The following is a 15986-nucleotide window of genomic DNA, read 5'->3' on the forward strand; positions in this document are numbered from 1 at the left end:
CAGTTGTTAAATGTAACCATGGGGGGTTTGCTTACTTACAATGAAGAAACCAGAGTATCCAAGACTATCTATTTATTTTATAATCTTACCTGTACAGTAATATATTATCTTAAAAAATGGTAAAGATTGTCAAAATAGTCCATAATAATAATGTACAAAATAATCTGCCTAGCAACAAGATGAACACAGCAATACTACTAATACTAATAATGATGACAATGACATGAAGATTAGGAAATATCGGGGAATACTGCATGATGAGGTTGACTAATTAGAATCCAGTATTACAGAGACTTGTTTAATAATAATTAATAAAGAATGATCATGCTAAATGAAATGAAAGCAATTGTGAAACAGAAATAAACTGTCAAGACAAAACTAAATAAGAGGCTTCTAATGACAATTGATTGGCTTCTAATGAACGCGTCCCCTCTTTAATGAACCCCTTCAGTGTAACAGTGTTAATTGATTACAGCATTCAGGTGGGTTTTTGTGTGAATTGTGTTGACTTTCTCTTGTCCAGGGTTCACGAGGGAGAAACTCAATCTAACATCCTGGCCCATAGACATCTGTCTGAGGATACAAGCTGGCAGGAAGCCAAATATAATGCTGATTAGAGCCTGTGGATGTGCAGAAGCGATTTCTAATAGCTGTCAGCATCCATTTTTCAACAGAAGGCAGCATGCTGTCAGTCATAGACAGCAGGATAGTTGGCAATGAGTTTGAACAACTTGATTCTTGGCTATTTGTTAAATCTAAAGTAATCAGGGTCATAAATCAACTTTGTTCCGCACCTGCCAATGGTGGGTGAATTGAGAAAATGTTCTGGCAAAATGTCTCTTAAAGGCCACGTCCCCCCAAAAGTCTAAATATATTTTGGCCCCATGTCAATGGGATTTTGTAGTGGTTTTCACTGTCAGTCGCAGCATCATGTACAACTTGAGCATGTTTACAGTCTATGAAACTATGGTTGCTTAAAGGTGGTCTAAGCGATGTCACCTGTTTTTTAGGCCAAAACATTTTCTGTCACATACAGCAAACATCTCCTCACTATCCGCTAGCTGCCTGTCCCCTGAACACACTGTAAAATGATGCGGTCTCTGCAGACACCCCAGGCTCCACACACGACAACACAAACACACTGGGCTAACCCGCACCAGGAAACATAAACTGTTTCAGCCAATAACCGTCCAGAAGGATTTGGGGGCGGGGTTTGGGGAGTTAGTGCGCGGATGAGGAGGAGGGGGGGTGGGGGTCGAGCTAGCCTCCGTTTTGTTGGACAATACTTCGAACGTCAACAAGAAGTGACGTCACCCGACATAGAGAGCACCTTTAATATAAGGTATATTCCTATTGTGTCACCAAATAGACTGGACGGAACAAAAAGCTTTTAATTTCCTCTGAGGTAAAGTTGTTAGATGACGCGTGGGTCACAACATTTAGCAGGCAAATTGAACGTCTTTGATTTAAAAAGATCATGTTGTGTCAACAAGCAAGTTCCAGTAAAGTTCTTACTGTTCAATTCTAATTTGATCATGTATTATGATGCAATTCCTAATGAAGTCACTGACCAAATGGTTTTATTTAGTCGCTTAAACCAATTTAGCATTTTCACTTAGGGATTGACCTTGAATGTAATTCTGCAAATTGCCATGTCTGTACAAAATGAAGACATTTATAATGTAACAAGATTTCTTCATTATAATAAATGCTGTTCTTTGAACTTTCTATTCAAAGAATTAAAAAAACATTACGGTTTCCACAGAAGTATTAAGCAGCACAACTGTTTTCAACAATGATAATGATAATAATATTAATAATAAATATTTCTTGAGCACCAAATAAACATTTTAGAATAATTTCTGAAGGATCTTGTGACACTGAAGAATAGAAATCCAGTTTTGCCATTACATGAATAAATTAAATTTCAAAATATATTCAAATATTAATGTTTCTACTGTATTTCTGATCAAACAGATGCAGTCTAGGTGAGCATAAGAAGCATAAAAAAAATCGTACACACCCAAATTATGCATAATTTCAAGTAACTAACCCTAAATCAGGCCCTTATTTGAGTAAGTACAATGTAATACGTCACCTTAAAATAAAGTGTAACCAAACATTTACCTAGTAAAAACCTTGCATAGACAGGTGTAACTTGTGCCATCAAGTCTGGTCCAGACCATCTACCATCTGACAAAAAATGAACATCTGAGATTAAATGCTGAGAAGGAAATGATACATAACACCTAGACAATCGACAACAAGAACATACTACAAAGATGTACTATAAATGTAAGGTGCTGCTATATTGAGAATCCAAATGCCCTGCAAAACACCTCGTAGTGCCTGTGCAACTCCCTCAGCATGTTTCTAACCGGGAAGCAGAACAGAGCTGACAGGACCTGCAAGGTACATCTGAGGCGATCAGTGTTTCTCTGGTGAAACAAATGCCGAGACAGCTGTTCCAGCTGGCTGAGTAAAGCTGACCTCAGACAGAGCACTCCGGAGGTGAATCTGTGGAAAGGTATCAGAGATTCAATGTGTTTGAAGCTACAGCCAGCAGCAGAGCGGTTGTGATCCAGCCTTGTCTGTAGACTATTGTGTGTTGTGGTAAAGTGGTTCTGACTCAGAGAATAAGCCGACAGCGAATAAACAAAGCAATGTGAGATATTCAATGTAACATTCAGAAATAAATCCCCACAACAATGTAGCTGCACTTTAAAAGAGACATAAAATGAGGCAACAGACTACAGTTGTCCTTGGAAACCCTTTTTTCCTATCACACATTCCTTAAAGGGATAGTTCACCCAATAATGAAAATCCTGTCATCATTTACTCACCCTCATGTTGTTACAAACACGTATGACTTTCTCACTTCTGTGAGACACAAAATAAGTAATTTAAAGAAGAGGTCCCAAAAACAGGTCTACAGACCATTTCTAAGGGCCATGATGGAGCATTCAATCCTGACAACTCTAATTTCACACACACATTACAAAAAAAAAATATATGTGGCAAAGTATTGGATCAGAGCATTAGGTTGTGCAGTGTAAATGCAGCCAAGGAGCTGTGAGGAAAGGGAAAGCTTTATTCAGACATTCTAGACAGTGCAGAAGGCTAAGCGACCATGAAAAAAAATCCAGGTAAAGATTTGTTAATGAATTCCTCCTACACTGTTCAGATTTTGCAAGGAGAAATAGAAACAGGTTATAATGTCAGGATATAACTGCTTCTCTGCAGTGGATGTAGGCTTTGAAGACAGAGTGCTAAAAGCACAGATCAAATCTATACAGATAACAAACTAATGGAAAACATAATAAATAGCGCTCTAAATGGAAAGAACTGAACTGAAGAAATTCTCGTGTGTGTGTGTGTGTGTGTGTGTGTGTGTGTGTGTGTGTGTGTGTTTGTGTGTGTGTGTATATATATATATATATATATATGTATATATATATAAAGCATATATACAGTAGTGGTCAGAATTAATGGCACCCCTGGTAAATATGATAAAAAAAAGTTGCAGTAAAAAATAAATCTGCATTGTTTATCCTTTTGAGCTTTCATTCAAAAAGACTGCAAAGAAATCTAACCTTTCATTTAAATAAAATAACTGAAAATCACATTATGATTAAATGTTTTTCTCCAAAACAAGTTGGCCACAATTATTGTAACCCCTAGAAAGTATATTCCCATTAATATTTACCTTTTTTTAGCACACCAGGGTGACTAGGAACATGAAACTGTCTAGCTATGACTTCTTGTTTCACAGGAGTTTAAATAAGAGGAAACACAAAGGCCAAATTCCCTTAATCATTCATCACAATAAAACAGAGTAAAACCAAAGAATATAGTTCTGATGTGCATCAAAAGATTGTTGAGCATCACAAAATAGAAAGTGGCTGAAAGAAAATAGCTTAAGAATTGAAAATCCCCATTTTGACCATCAGGGCAATAACTAAGAAGATTCGATGTTTCGAATCTGCCAGGAAGAGGACGTGTGTCTATATTGCCTTAATGCACGGTGAGGAGGAGAGTTTGAGTGGCCAGAGACTCTTCAAGGATCACAGATGGAGAATTAGAGAGATTACTTGAGTCTTGGGGTCAGAAGTCTACAAAAAAAAAAAAAAAAAATTCACACAACCCCTACATCCCCACATGTGTCACAGTTGTGTTCTGTTTAGTTTGTTTTCATTGGACTTGTCTGCCTATCATCCCGTCATGTGTCGTCTTCTCTGTCTTTATCTGTATCACCTGTGTTTAGTTAATCATCATCATCATCTGTATCACCTGTGTTCTGTTAATCAGTGTCATCTGTGTTTGTTTTTAAGTTCCGTCTGTTCAGTCAGTCTTTTTCCGATCTCAGTTATATTTAGTGTGTGTTGCGAACTGTTCTGCTGACCTGTTTAATTAAAGTAAGCTTTTATTCAGGAATTATATCCTCGCCTGCCTTCCTGCTAGCCTGGCTCTGCTCTCCTACGTACTTCCGCTCAATTTTCGTTTTCCTTCAGTACTACGTCTGGGATTGTGCTGTAGTCTTTGGTTTTCTCCGATCAATTTTTTACCGGGCCTATCAGCGAACAGAGGGAGTGGCTGAGAACGATGACATTGATGTTGTGTGTTATTTTGAGTTCTCCATTCAGCTAGGCTCGTCATCCATAACGCCATCAAGGTCAGCTAGGAACCTTGGGGTTGTAATTGATGATCAGTTGAAATTCACAGACCACATTGCTAGAACTGCACGGTCCTGCAGATTTGCCTTGCACAACATTAGGAGGATCCTTACAGAGGATGCTACACAACTCCTTGTCCAAGCACTTGTTTTATCCAGACTGGACTATTGTAATGCTCTCCTGGCTGGTCTTCCAGCTTGCTCTGTCAAACCTCTACAATTGATCCAGAATGCTGCAGTCAGAGTAGTCTTTAATGAGCCAAAGAGAGCACCCGTCACTCCTCTCCTCACAAAATTGCACTGGTTGCCAGTTGCCGCTCGCATTAAATTCAAGGCACTGACGTTTGCCTACAGAACAACCACTGGCACTGCTCCCTCTTACCTAGACTCATTACTTCAGACTTACGTGCCATCAAGAAACTTGCGCTCTGCTAGCTAATGTCGTCTGGTGGTACCTTCTCAAAGAGGCACAAAATCTCTTTCTCGGACCTTTACTATGACTGTTCCCTGTTGGTGGAATGATCTGCCTAACTCAACCAGAGCTTCTGAGTCAGTAGCCACTTTCAAGAAACTGCTGAAGACGTATCTTTTTCTGCAGCACTTGATTCAGTAGTACTAACACTTTCTCTTCATTTTATCTTCTCTTCTATAAAAAAAAAAAAAAAATGCACTAAAGTTAAACTGAGAGGGGATATAGCACTTGCGTATTGTTGTCCTACTGTTAGTTTAACTGCTTCTATTGTTCTCATTTGTAAGTCGCTTTGGATAAAAGCGTCTGCTAAATGAATAAATGTAAATGTAATGTAAATGAGTTGTAGTTCAGTAATGGCAGCGGAGAAAGATGCGAGCGAAGCCATTCGGTCCGTTGTGGCAACACTGCCGAATATCAAGAAGTTAAAGCCGGAGCAAGAACAATCTTTGCTTAGTTTTGTTGGTGGCCATGAATGTTGTGGCAACACCATGGGTTCGGGAAAAGTTTGATTTTCCAGCTCGCCCCGTTTGTGGTGAATGAGTTGGCTAAGGCGAACTTTAGGCATATGTCACGACCAAACGTAAGCGATTGGTTATGGCAGATCCAGAGTGACTCTGGGCAGATCCAATAGTTTTAGACTTCAAAAGAGTACCTGCCTACAAGGAAGTTAACGCTTGTCAATGGAGCGGTGCCAGACTCTATGTACAAATGAAATTAAATGTACGAGAGTCTGGTGGGACCAGGCTACATCCTGCAACCACCCATGACAACATGTTGTTTGGTAGGGTTTCAATGAAAATCCTCCTTGCTCGTCCAACAAACTCCAGCATATTCAGTTGTCAGAATGACTGGAACTTTAAACGGCACAGGGCTCTGTGGTCCGATGAAACTAAAAAAAGAGCTTTTTGGCAGCAAACACGCTAGATGGGTTTGGTGCACACAAGGATAAAAAGTACCCCATGTACAATTTAATATACCGTTGGATCTTTAATGTTGTGGGCATATTTTTCTGCCGGAGGTCCTGGACTTCTTGTTCAGATACATGGCATCGTGGATTCTATCAAATATCAACAGATAAAAAATCAAAACCTGATGGCTTCTGCTAGAAATCTTATAATGGGCCGTGTTTGGAGCTTCCATCTGGACAACGATTCACAACAAACATCAAAATCAACACACAAATGTGTTATGGAGCACAAAATGAAGCTTCTGCCATGACCGTCCCAGTTCCCTGAACTGATGAGTGGACTGAACTGAAGAGGAGAAGCACCAACATGGATCTGGGAATCTGAGAGATTCTGTATGGAGGAATGGTCTCTGATCTCCTGTCAGTTGTTCTCCAAACTCATCAGACATTATAGGAGAAAACTCAGAGCTGTTATCTTGGCAAAAGGAAGTTGCAAAAAGTATTTAATAAAAGGGTGCCAGTAATTGTGGCCAATGTGTTTTGGAGAAAAACATTTATTTCATAATGTGATTTCCCCGCCACTTTCAATTCTTTTACTTCAATGAAAGGTTAGATTTGTGCAAATTTTTTGAATGAAATATCAGAAGGATAAACAATGCAGATTTATTTTTTACAGCCATTTATGATATTTACCAGGGATGCCATTAATTCTGACTACAACTGTGTATATATATATATATATATCCAATGGCCAAAAAGCTTTTTTTTTTTAGATCGTTCAGAGCTTGGTAAAACTGTCTTCTCTTTTTATGATCACCGGTTATGGAACGAGCTGCAAAGTATAATAATGTTAGAAACACTCCCCTCTTTAAAAGTTTTTAAAAATCTTTTATGGACCTATTTAAAGGAAACCTGTGCATGTTTCTTTTTTAGGATTCTTTGATGAATAGAAAGTTTAAAAGATTTTTTGGAAACAATGTAAAAGTTTAGACCAATTGAATGCTTCCTTGCTAATTAAAAAAATATTAATTTATTTAAAAAATAATCTTATGCCCCCCATTGTTTTAAACCATATCATATCTTGATTGTTGAGGAACTCAACTTGTGAGAATAAAAGTATTTTTGTCTAGTTAGAGCGACAGGACAGACTGTCCTGTTGAGCACAGAAGAAACTGCCAAATAATTCCCAGTAAGCAGACAAGAACAGTAATATTTTTGGGGTTAACATCTTTCTGGTACAGCGAGAACCTATAAAACTTACTTGTACTAGTCCTGGAACTAGCATTAATGACGACTACATCTAATCTCAATGAAATAACAAGATGGTTCTATTGGAGTGTGTTTAAAAGAAAACTCTCTCTCAAAAATCTGTGATTTGGGTCAGGAGCTGGCAAGATGCCTGGTTGTATTACCATTGTGGCTCTCAGGAGAAGCTGTTCAATGGTGAGTAATTTGACAGCAGGTTGGATTTTGTTTCTTGGAGATAACAACAGGCTGTGAAGATGATTACGGGGCACCGACTGAAACCGCCGCTACACGCTGACAGTCCTGTGGGTTTTTACTTAAGGTGCAAACTCTCAGAGCAGAATGGAGTGCGCAGAAAAGGTCCAATATCACTGACAGGAAAATACAAGCGAGGTAGATTCCAGTTTTGCACTCAACCATGCAGGAGCTGAAGCATCTGGTTTAATTAATGTAGAGCTTAGTAGAGCAGGCCTGAAATGTGGCTGTGGTAAACATCAGAATTACTATTGCTTATAATTACATGTAGGGATTTTAACAAATCATCTATGTTGGCATGTAACTTGTCCAGCTCAATTTGCTCTATTGACATAACTGATGCAGTCTCTTAAATCATGCAGCTTGTTCAGGAAAGGTGTGCTATTACGTTTCTAAGTGATCAAACTCAATGGATGATAAATGAAGCAACAATTTTTTTCCCTTAATCTTGCATTAAAGCAGGAAACTGAGCTTGAGACCAGAATATAGCAACTCTTTTGACTTGAAGAAAGCAAACCTATAGCAATCAGACCGTCCTTAAACGACTTGGGAAATCATTGTAAACAAATAGCAGCACCTTTGTATACACACAACAACCTCGAATTGTGGCGATGAGCTTTGAAGAGTAAAAATGTAGCTGTATAATAATGTCACTGAAAGGGGACATGCTAGTGGTAGGAAAAAGTGGCCAGTGGTGGCCTTGCCATTATTTTTAACAAACGTTTTAAATGTCGCTTATTGCCATTTATGAACTAACAGAGTTTCGAAGCCCAAGTGATGATGTTGGATTATAAGAATCCGGTGCTTTGTGTAAATGTTTATCGTGCACTAAATATCACAAAGACTTCATTGAAGAATTCTCTGATTTTTTGTCCCTCATTTTATGTGATTCAATCTTAATTGTTGGTGATTTTAAATGTACATGTTTACAATGCAAACCTATTGTAGCTGAATTTCTAGAAATGTTAGGAGCAGCAAACATGAACTTTGCCACTCTCTCAAACTCGTCCTCTCTTTAGGAATTTCGATTTGTGATCTTAATATTATGCCACAGTTTTTTTGATCATTATCCAGTGGTATTTAACGTGAATCTCCCAAGTGTATGTCTTCTGCTCCTATGTCGGTGGTATATTCCCGTATACTCACTCCACTTACAGTATCAGAATTTCTAAACTTTTATTGCCTCTCCACAAATCCCTTGTATTGAGTCTGCATCTCCCTCTGTCGATCCAGATGAGTTGATGACAACGTTTAATTCTGTCTGTATGAACATCGTGGACTCCATTTATATTGCTCCATATAAAACAAAGGAAAGAAGAGCCAAAACACAACCTTGGCTAAATGAACAGACTCGGGCTCTTAGACGGGAATCTAGAAGAACAGAAAGGAGGCGGAGGAAAGATAGGTTGCAACTTCCTTGCAAATGTTAAGGGAAAGTCTGAAAAAATACCAAAAAGCTGTGAAATATTATAGAGCATGTTACTTGTCTGATATGATTGCTAAAAACCCACGTGAGCTTTTCGCTGTTATCAAGACTGCTTTGTCCAAGTACAAAACCTCGTTTTACTTTTTCATCGGCAACATGTGATTTATTTTTGTTGAGAAAATAATGGAATCAGAGCAAGTTTTTCATCCATGTTTGCTAACCCAGTGCTAACAGATTTAACTGAAATGTATTCTTTTAGTCAGTTTGAACTGGTGTCACTCTCTGATATTAGAGATGTCATTCTCCACTTAAAGTGATCATCCTGTCCCTATGATACAGTTGCGCTGTACATTCATAAGGTGCTGATACAGTCGCACCACTTTGCCTTAAGCAAGCTATTGTTGAGCCCTATCTTAAAAAAACAAGTCTAGACGCATATGAGTAAAAAAAATTATCGACCAATTTCAAAATTGCCTGGCTTGTCTAAGTTACTTTAAAAGTTGTGCTTAAAGAAATATCCACTTTCTTAAAGGGGCATTCGGCAACTCTAGCTATTTCTTCGCTGATTTTCACTTTTGTTGTCGCATATTTTCTCAACGAGCTCCCCCTGCAGCTGTTAGGTGTATATTTCACAACACTTTCGTAAAAAAACTCACCTTCTACCGCTTTCTACCCCTCCTCCCCCTTTCTACCGCTGCTCATGTGCATTTTTTATTATCGGAGCCGGACAACTTTATCGTGTGGAGCTATGCCTACTGAGGTGGGTAATACATCATACACATTGAGGGCGGCGTGTGTGTTAATGTCGAATTGCCGTAAAGCAGTTTGTGTTTCTCGCTCATTCTCGCTTCTCACGAGACTTCCTAGTTCCAACTTACCGGGACGTTAATCCTCATGTTGCAAGGCTGGTTTTCCGCCTGGGAACATTGGGGGGAGCGGGGAAAGTCACCATTCTCACCACAACAGGTTATTTAACCATCCAAATTATTTCTAAACGGATTTATTAAGTTGAAATATTTGCCGAATGCCCCTTTAACAAATAATAATATTTTGGATCAATTTCAGTCTGGTTTTAGGGGTGGACACAGTTTAGAATCAGCCCTTTTGAGGGTTGTTAATGATCTTTTTTTTAATTACGGATGCAGGTAATCATGCAGCATTCATTTAATTGGATTTGTCAGTAGCCTTTGATACCATTGATACCCGGATCTTCTGACTCGCTTAAAGCAGTTTGTTGGTATTCAGGGGACAGTCCTATAATGGTTTGCCACTTATTTGGAATGTAGATCCTTTTTAGTGAAGATTGGTAACAACTACTCTACTCCATCACCTATTTCCCGTGGGGTCCCACAAGGGTCCATTTTGGGTCCCATCCTGTTTTCATTGTATATGCTCCCGTTGGGAATGATTTTTAAGAAGTATGGTATTTCTTACCATTTGAATGCAGATGACACTCAAGTCTACTTGCCGTTGAGATTCGGTATTAAGGATTCCAATGCCATACTTCTTAGGTGTCTGGAGGAAGTAAAGCTGTGGATGGCTGAAAATCTCATTCAATTGAATGAAAATAAAACTGAAATTATTATTTTTGGTCGCACAGCTGCTAGCCAAATGGTAATCGATCAATTAGGCCCATAAAAGGGATACCTGCAGGATAAAGTAAAGAACTTGGGAGTCATTTTTGATCGACAGATAAAGACAGTGGTTCGTAATTGCTTCTTCTATTTAAAAGCAACAGCCAAATTGAAACCAATTCTCTAAGCCAGCTACCTTGAAAAAGTTGTCCACGCTTATTTGGACACATTTATATGTTGGGACCTGTCAAACACACATTGCCTGCTTGTAGCTTGTACAAAATGCTGCTGCAAGGTTGTTGAGGAATGCTGGGAAAACGGATCATGTTACTCCCTTGTTATCTTTTTTAGGTTGGCTATACCAATACATTTTAGGATACAGTATAAGATTCTGATATATGTTTTTAAAGCACTTCACGGAATGGCGCCAGAATACCTGAGCTTATTAAGCCCTACAGTTCAGGCGTAAGACTCAGATCATCAAACAAGTTTCTTTTAACTATTCCCCATGCGGGTCTCAAATTGAAGGGTGATTGTGCTTTCTCTGACCCTGGTCCTAGATTGTGGAATAATCTGCCGTTGGATGTTAGATCTTCCTTGAATCTAAATGTTTTTAAGGACCGCTTAAAATCGTATCTGTACTCTTAGGCATTTTAGTACATTAGTTCATGGATCTTTTATGTTTTGTCTTATTGTTCTGTTGGTTTTATTGCAATGTACAGCACTTTGGAACTACGGTGGTAGCATGTAAGGTGCTATATAAATTAATAAATGAACGAACAAATGAAAGGACAGGAAAGGAAAGTGTAACAGTTCATTATTTCAAGTCATTTTAATTTACAAACGATTCAAAACAGTTACAAAAATTGGCAGTGATTAAGACCTCTGCTTGGTGAGGAAGGAAATCAATTTCTTGGAAAAGGATTTCAGTGTCTTTCCATGAAAATGGCAACACATAAAATCATGCTCAGATAGAGTTTATTTATTTGTTTTTAATTTGTAATATGTTTCAGAAGTTCAGAATGACTATTTATTGGTTTAATATATTTATATGATTATAATGATGATAAAATGGACTTTGGAATAATACTGCAATGCATTCACACTTCTATGGTTTCATTTTTCACTAAGAAAAATAAGACCAAAAAATGTGTAGAACACAATATAGTGGATTCAAAAGCTTTAAACAAAGCCACATTATGTGCTTTTCTACATGATCAACTCTATTATATGTATATAAATGTGCTGAAGCCATAGAGACACACAACGCTAATAAAAACCCACTGTCACACATTTAACAACACTGATTTAAACATCTTTACACTTCCTCACATCCTGGCCTCTAATACGTGTTCCGATACACTGAACTCTCTTGAACAAGTGATCAATACCTGAAAGGAAAGAGAGATTGATTTCTTCCCTGCTCTCATCCATCAGTGTCTCTAAAATGAATACATCCATCTGTAAGCATATTGCTTATCGACCCCGGGTAAACAGAGATACAAAGCAAATGCACAATTATCAAGATGCATTGCGATGTTGTATGAGAGTTTGTCGTTTGACAGTTGATCTGTCTGAGGAATTTAGGCTACTTGACTTGGTTAGAATATGAAGGGTGTTCCTATGTCCAGCTGATTTAAAAAGATCTTGGTAGCTATAACTATGTATGTGTTGTTGTTTTTTTGCAATTGACTAATAACTCAACAACACTAAGTTTTTCAAGAAGTCTCTTATGCTCACTAAGGCAGCATTTAACAGAAAAATACATCAAATATCTTTGAAAATATTATTACAATTCAAAACTGTTTTCTATTTTAATACATTTTATCAGCAGCCATTTCTCCAGTGCCACATTATCCTTCAGAAATAATTTTAATATCCTGATTTGGTGCTCCAAAAAAAACAACAACTTTATTATCAGTCATGCTGCTTATTTTTGTGGAAACAGTGAGTGATATATATATTTTTTTTCCAGGATTCTATGTGGCTATGACTCCAGTGGTTTAACCTCAATTTTATGAAACCACACAAGTGCTTTGTTTGCATAAAAAACATAATTTACCACTTTATTTCTGAAAATATTTACCAGCAATCCAGTAGGGTGAGCACCGCGACAAATGCGTGTTGTTGACTCAAGACCGGAAGTTGTTCTGTGAACGTGCTTTTTATATTATTATTTTATAAATATAGAGGTAAATTATAAGCAAACAAAGCACTTGTGTCGCTTCATAAAATTGAGGTTAAACCACTGGAGTCACATGGATTACTTTAATGATGTATTTCCTATCGTTCTGGACCTTGAATGTGTAAATTGTGTTGCTCCCAATGGAGGGACTGAAATGTCTTCATCAAAAAGATCTATAATTGTCCCCTGAAAGTGAACGAAGGTCTTAGGGGTTTGGAATGACATGAGCGCGAGTTATTAATGACAGATTTGTAATTTTTGGGTGAACTAACCCTTTAAATGTAATGCGTGTAACATCTTTTACCAAAGTCACCTATAAACCAATCTAACAAACAGCCTCTTAATTCATCATTATACATGCAATTTGTGTCCATCCTCAATGAGCAACAAAGCTGCTTTTTATATCAATTCAGTATTTTTGTCTTTGATGTGAATAAATCTATCAATCAAGTTATCAGGCTTTTTTAGAGTTATTTATCTATTGATTTACATTTATTAATTTAGTAGACAGTTTTATCCAATGCAACAACAAGTCAGTTAAAAATCTTATTAAAAGTAATGGCTTATAATGCAAGCCTCTTCTTAATTAAATATATGTATATTTCATTTATGCATTGTTTCTACAGTCTCTTTAGGATCTTGTATGACCAAAGTTATGCAGGAGAATGTCTTGCAAATGCACTCGGCTCTATTTTAAGTTCCCAGAGCTGTAAATTATGCAGAGACTGGATTGTAGCGGATGTGTTGATATCCTCCTCTCACATCTCTGACACACGGTACAGTCAGGACTAGCATAACAGCGGGATGATAAATGTGAGAAGCTTAGTCACCAAATGAACTTCATACTCTACTTAAGTTTGGAGGACGATCACAACTTTATTGTGCTTTCAATACATTTTTTTAAAACTCACATCCCACATCTCACAAATTTAGAAATTTCAGAGTTTTGCTGCACAACATTAATTCGTTCATTTTGAGTGTCGTGTAGTCACAAAAAGGCTTTTACCAAAGGCGCTTAACCACAGGCTGTGCATAGTTATCATTATTAACACTAGACCGGTTTTACCCAGGGATAGAGGAACGTTTCGCTTGTAATTTAGAAGTGGGGTAAGCACCACTTTTTCTCTGGGGTTAAGAAACCTACACGAAAGCATGCAGAGATCGCACCACTTTCGTAGTATTAATTCTACATTGCAGTGCTAAACTTGTACAGTACAAGTGTGCAGAACACGTCCTGAAAAGAAAAGCTAAAACATTTCGATCAACCCCTTGTTGCTGGCTGCAGCATAGGTCATAAACTCCACCCTCTCCATGTAATCGAATGGGACATGTGCCAAAGTAAAAAATCCAATTAAAATTCAAATAATTTTTGGTTTCACTTTATTTTGATGGGCCCTTTAACACATTCTGTTGTCTATAAGTAGCATTGCACCTACATGTCTACTAACTCTCATTAGAGTATTAGTAGACTGGTAGGGTTAGGGTTAGTATAAGTTGACATATAGTTGCAAAGTTACTTATAGCAGAGACTATTTATATAGAGACATCCCACTTCCTCGATCCTCAATACAACTATATAGGGAAAACCCGTAACGCCAAAGATGGCGGTTGTATGCACATGTCCCGCCCCTCCCGCTGGAAAGCCAATCGTCTGCTTTTAACAGTCAAGCCGGGAAACATTTAAGCCTAGCGTCAAGAGCTCGCACATACTGTGCTTCAAACCGTGTTTTTCTAATAAGTTTTGTTTTAGTTAGTTATTTGAGGCTATAGAAATGGGGTGTAACGGCATTGTGATTGAAACTGTGGGAGGGACCTTAATACCTTATACACCTCAGAATCACTACTGCGCAGACTCAGGCTCCAAATCAGCATGTCAACGACTGGCATTTCCTCTACTACAGTGGCTTTATTTTTCTACAGTGGAATATGAACATCATTTTTTTACAGTCTATGGAACAGTGTGAATTCGAACGATTCTTAGAATGTTACGACTGGATGCTTAGCAACTGACAACCAACAGCGTGCCTCATATATTCAGTCACAGCACGTTTTATAAACAGTAGTTTCAGCATTTGAAGGGAAAAAATGTAAAATGGTGACAGAAAACGCAACAATTGAAGTGAAGAAGAGACTGTTGCATACCTTTATAGTGTGAAAAGTCCATTCAGGAAAAAATTTACAGTACAGTCGGCAATAAATAGGATATGATGATGCGCAATGATAGAGTCATTATGGAAGCATACGTGTGCCGTTTGTCCAATCAGTGACACTGCAAATAAGAACGTTAACCCAGGTTGACAGTGTGAAACGGCAACTTATGAATACCCAGGATTAATTGTTAACCTCAGGTAAATTATGAGAAATGTTAAACACGAAACAAGTTAGAAGGATTCCATTTAGAAGTCTATTCATGGAGCTCAAAATGAATATTTCAGAGAACAAGATGCCTGTTTGACACAGCACATGAAACTTGAGAAGAAATGTACTTGGTGAGAATATGCATTGATGCACTGATGTTTGGTTATGGATCACTCAGGTCTTTCAAACGCCAGTAAAACACCTTCATAAAAGCCTTGTACCACAGTACAGCTGGCAGATCATGCAAACCCATTTACCCAGCCGCTTGATCCTGCAAGGAATACTAGCTTTTTGAATGCCTCAGTAGAAGTGCATGAAATTACACTTCAAATTGGCATGCGTTTCCCCTCCCTACAGGGAAGGATGCATTCCCACTTCTTGGTACATTAATCAACTGGAAATTGAGACAACGTTTGAACATTACGGCTGTCAGAGAGCTAAAGACAATATAGAACTTTCCACTGCCTCAAACGAACCAAGAGGGTCTCTGGTATCACTCAGTTCATTAACATTTCATACAGAGAACACAACACAACATCCCTCTGGAGTGATACTTTATTTACACAGACTCTGGCTACAAGCTGAAGTAGTAAGGAAGGATAATCACACTTTTCTGAACCCGTAACACAGAGGGTTTTATTTCCTAGTGCGTTTACAGAGCCGAAGTAAAACCGCAACAAATGACCTCAAATCTAGTTTGTCTCCTGTATAGCATCCTTCAAAAAAACATCTCTTCAAAACAAACCATCATCAAGAAAGAGCTGTTACAAAACTGTTTGGTTCCCAATGTTCTTTCAAACATCTTTTTTTTATTCCACACAATAAAAAGTCATACAAGTTTGGAACGACATGCAGGTGACTAAATGATTTTTGGGTGAACTATTCCTTGGAT

At 38.0% G+C, this 15986-nt stretch overlaps 1 protein-coding gene across 3 annotated transcripts in view; it reads right to left on the minus strand.

Moving 5' to 3' along the window:
• Positions 1–15986, minus strand: part of LOC143729397 (uncharacterized) — a 44185-nt gene that overhangs the window by 12346 nt on the left and 15853 nt on the right. For 2 of the 3 annotated variants that reach the window (XM_077220624.1, XM_077220623.1), the window contains exons 1-2: positions 2379–2496; positions 2139–2193 (exon numbers count right to left, since the gene is read on the minus strand). The exons of the other annotated variant lie outside the window; for it this stretch is intronic. In XM_077220624.1, coding sequence (XP_077076739.1) covers positions 2139–2145 — 7 coding nt within the window. In that variant the 5' untranslated portion in view covers positions 2146–2193; positions 2379–2496. Of the gene's footprint in view, positions 1–2138; positions 2194–2378; positions 2497–15986 lie in introns of those variants that run through there. 3 annotated transcript variants of the gene reach the window in all.

The sequence above is a fragment of the Siphateles boraxobius genome, unplaced genomic scaffold, assembly GCF_051911475.1.
Source record: "Siphateles boraxobius isolate OS27281-9 unplaced genomic scaffold, OSU_SipBor_1 8, whole genome shotgun sequence".
In the NCBI taxonomy this organism is placed as follows: Eukaryota; Metazoa; Chordata; class Actinopteri; order Cypriniformes; family Leuciscidae; genus Siphateles; species Siphateles boraxobius.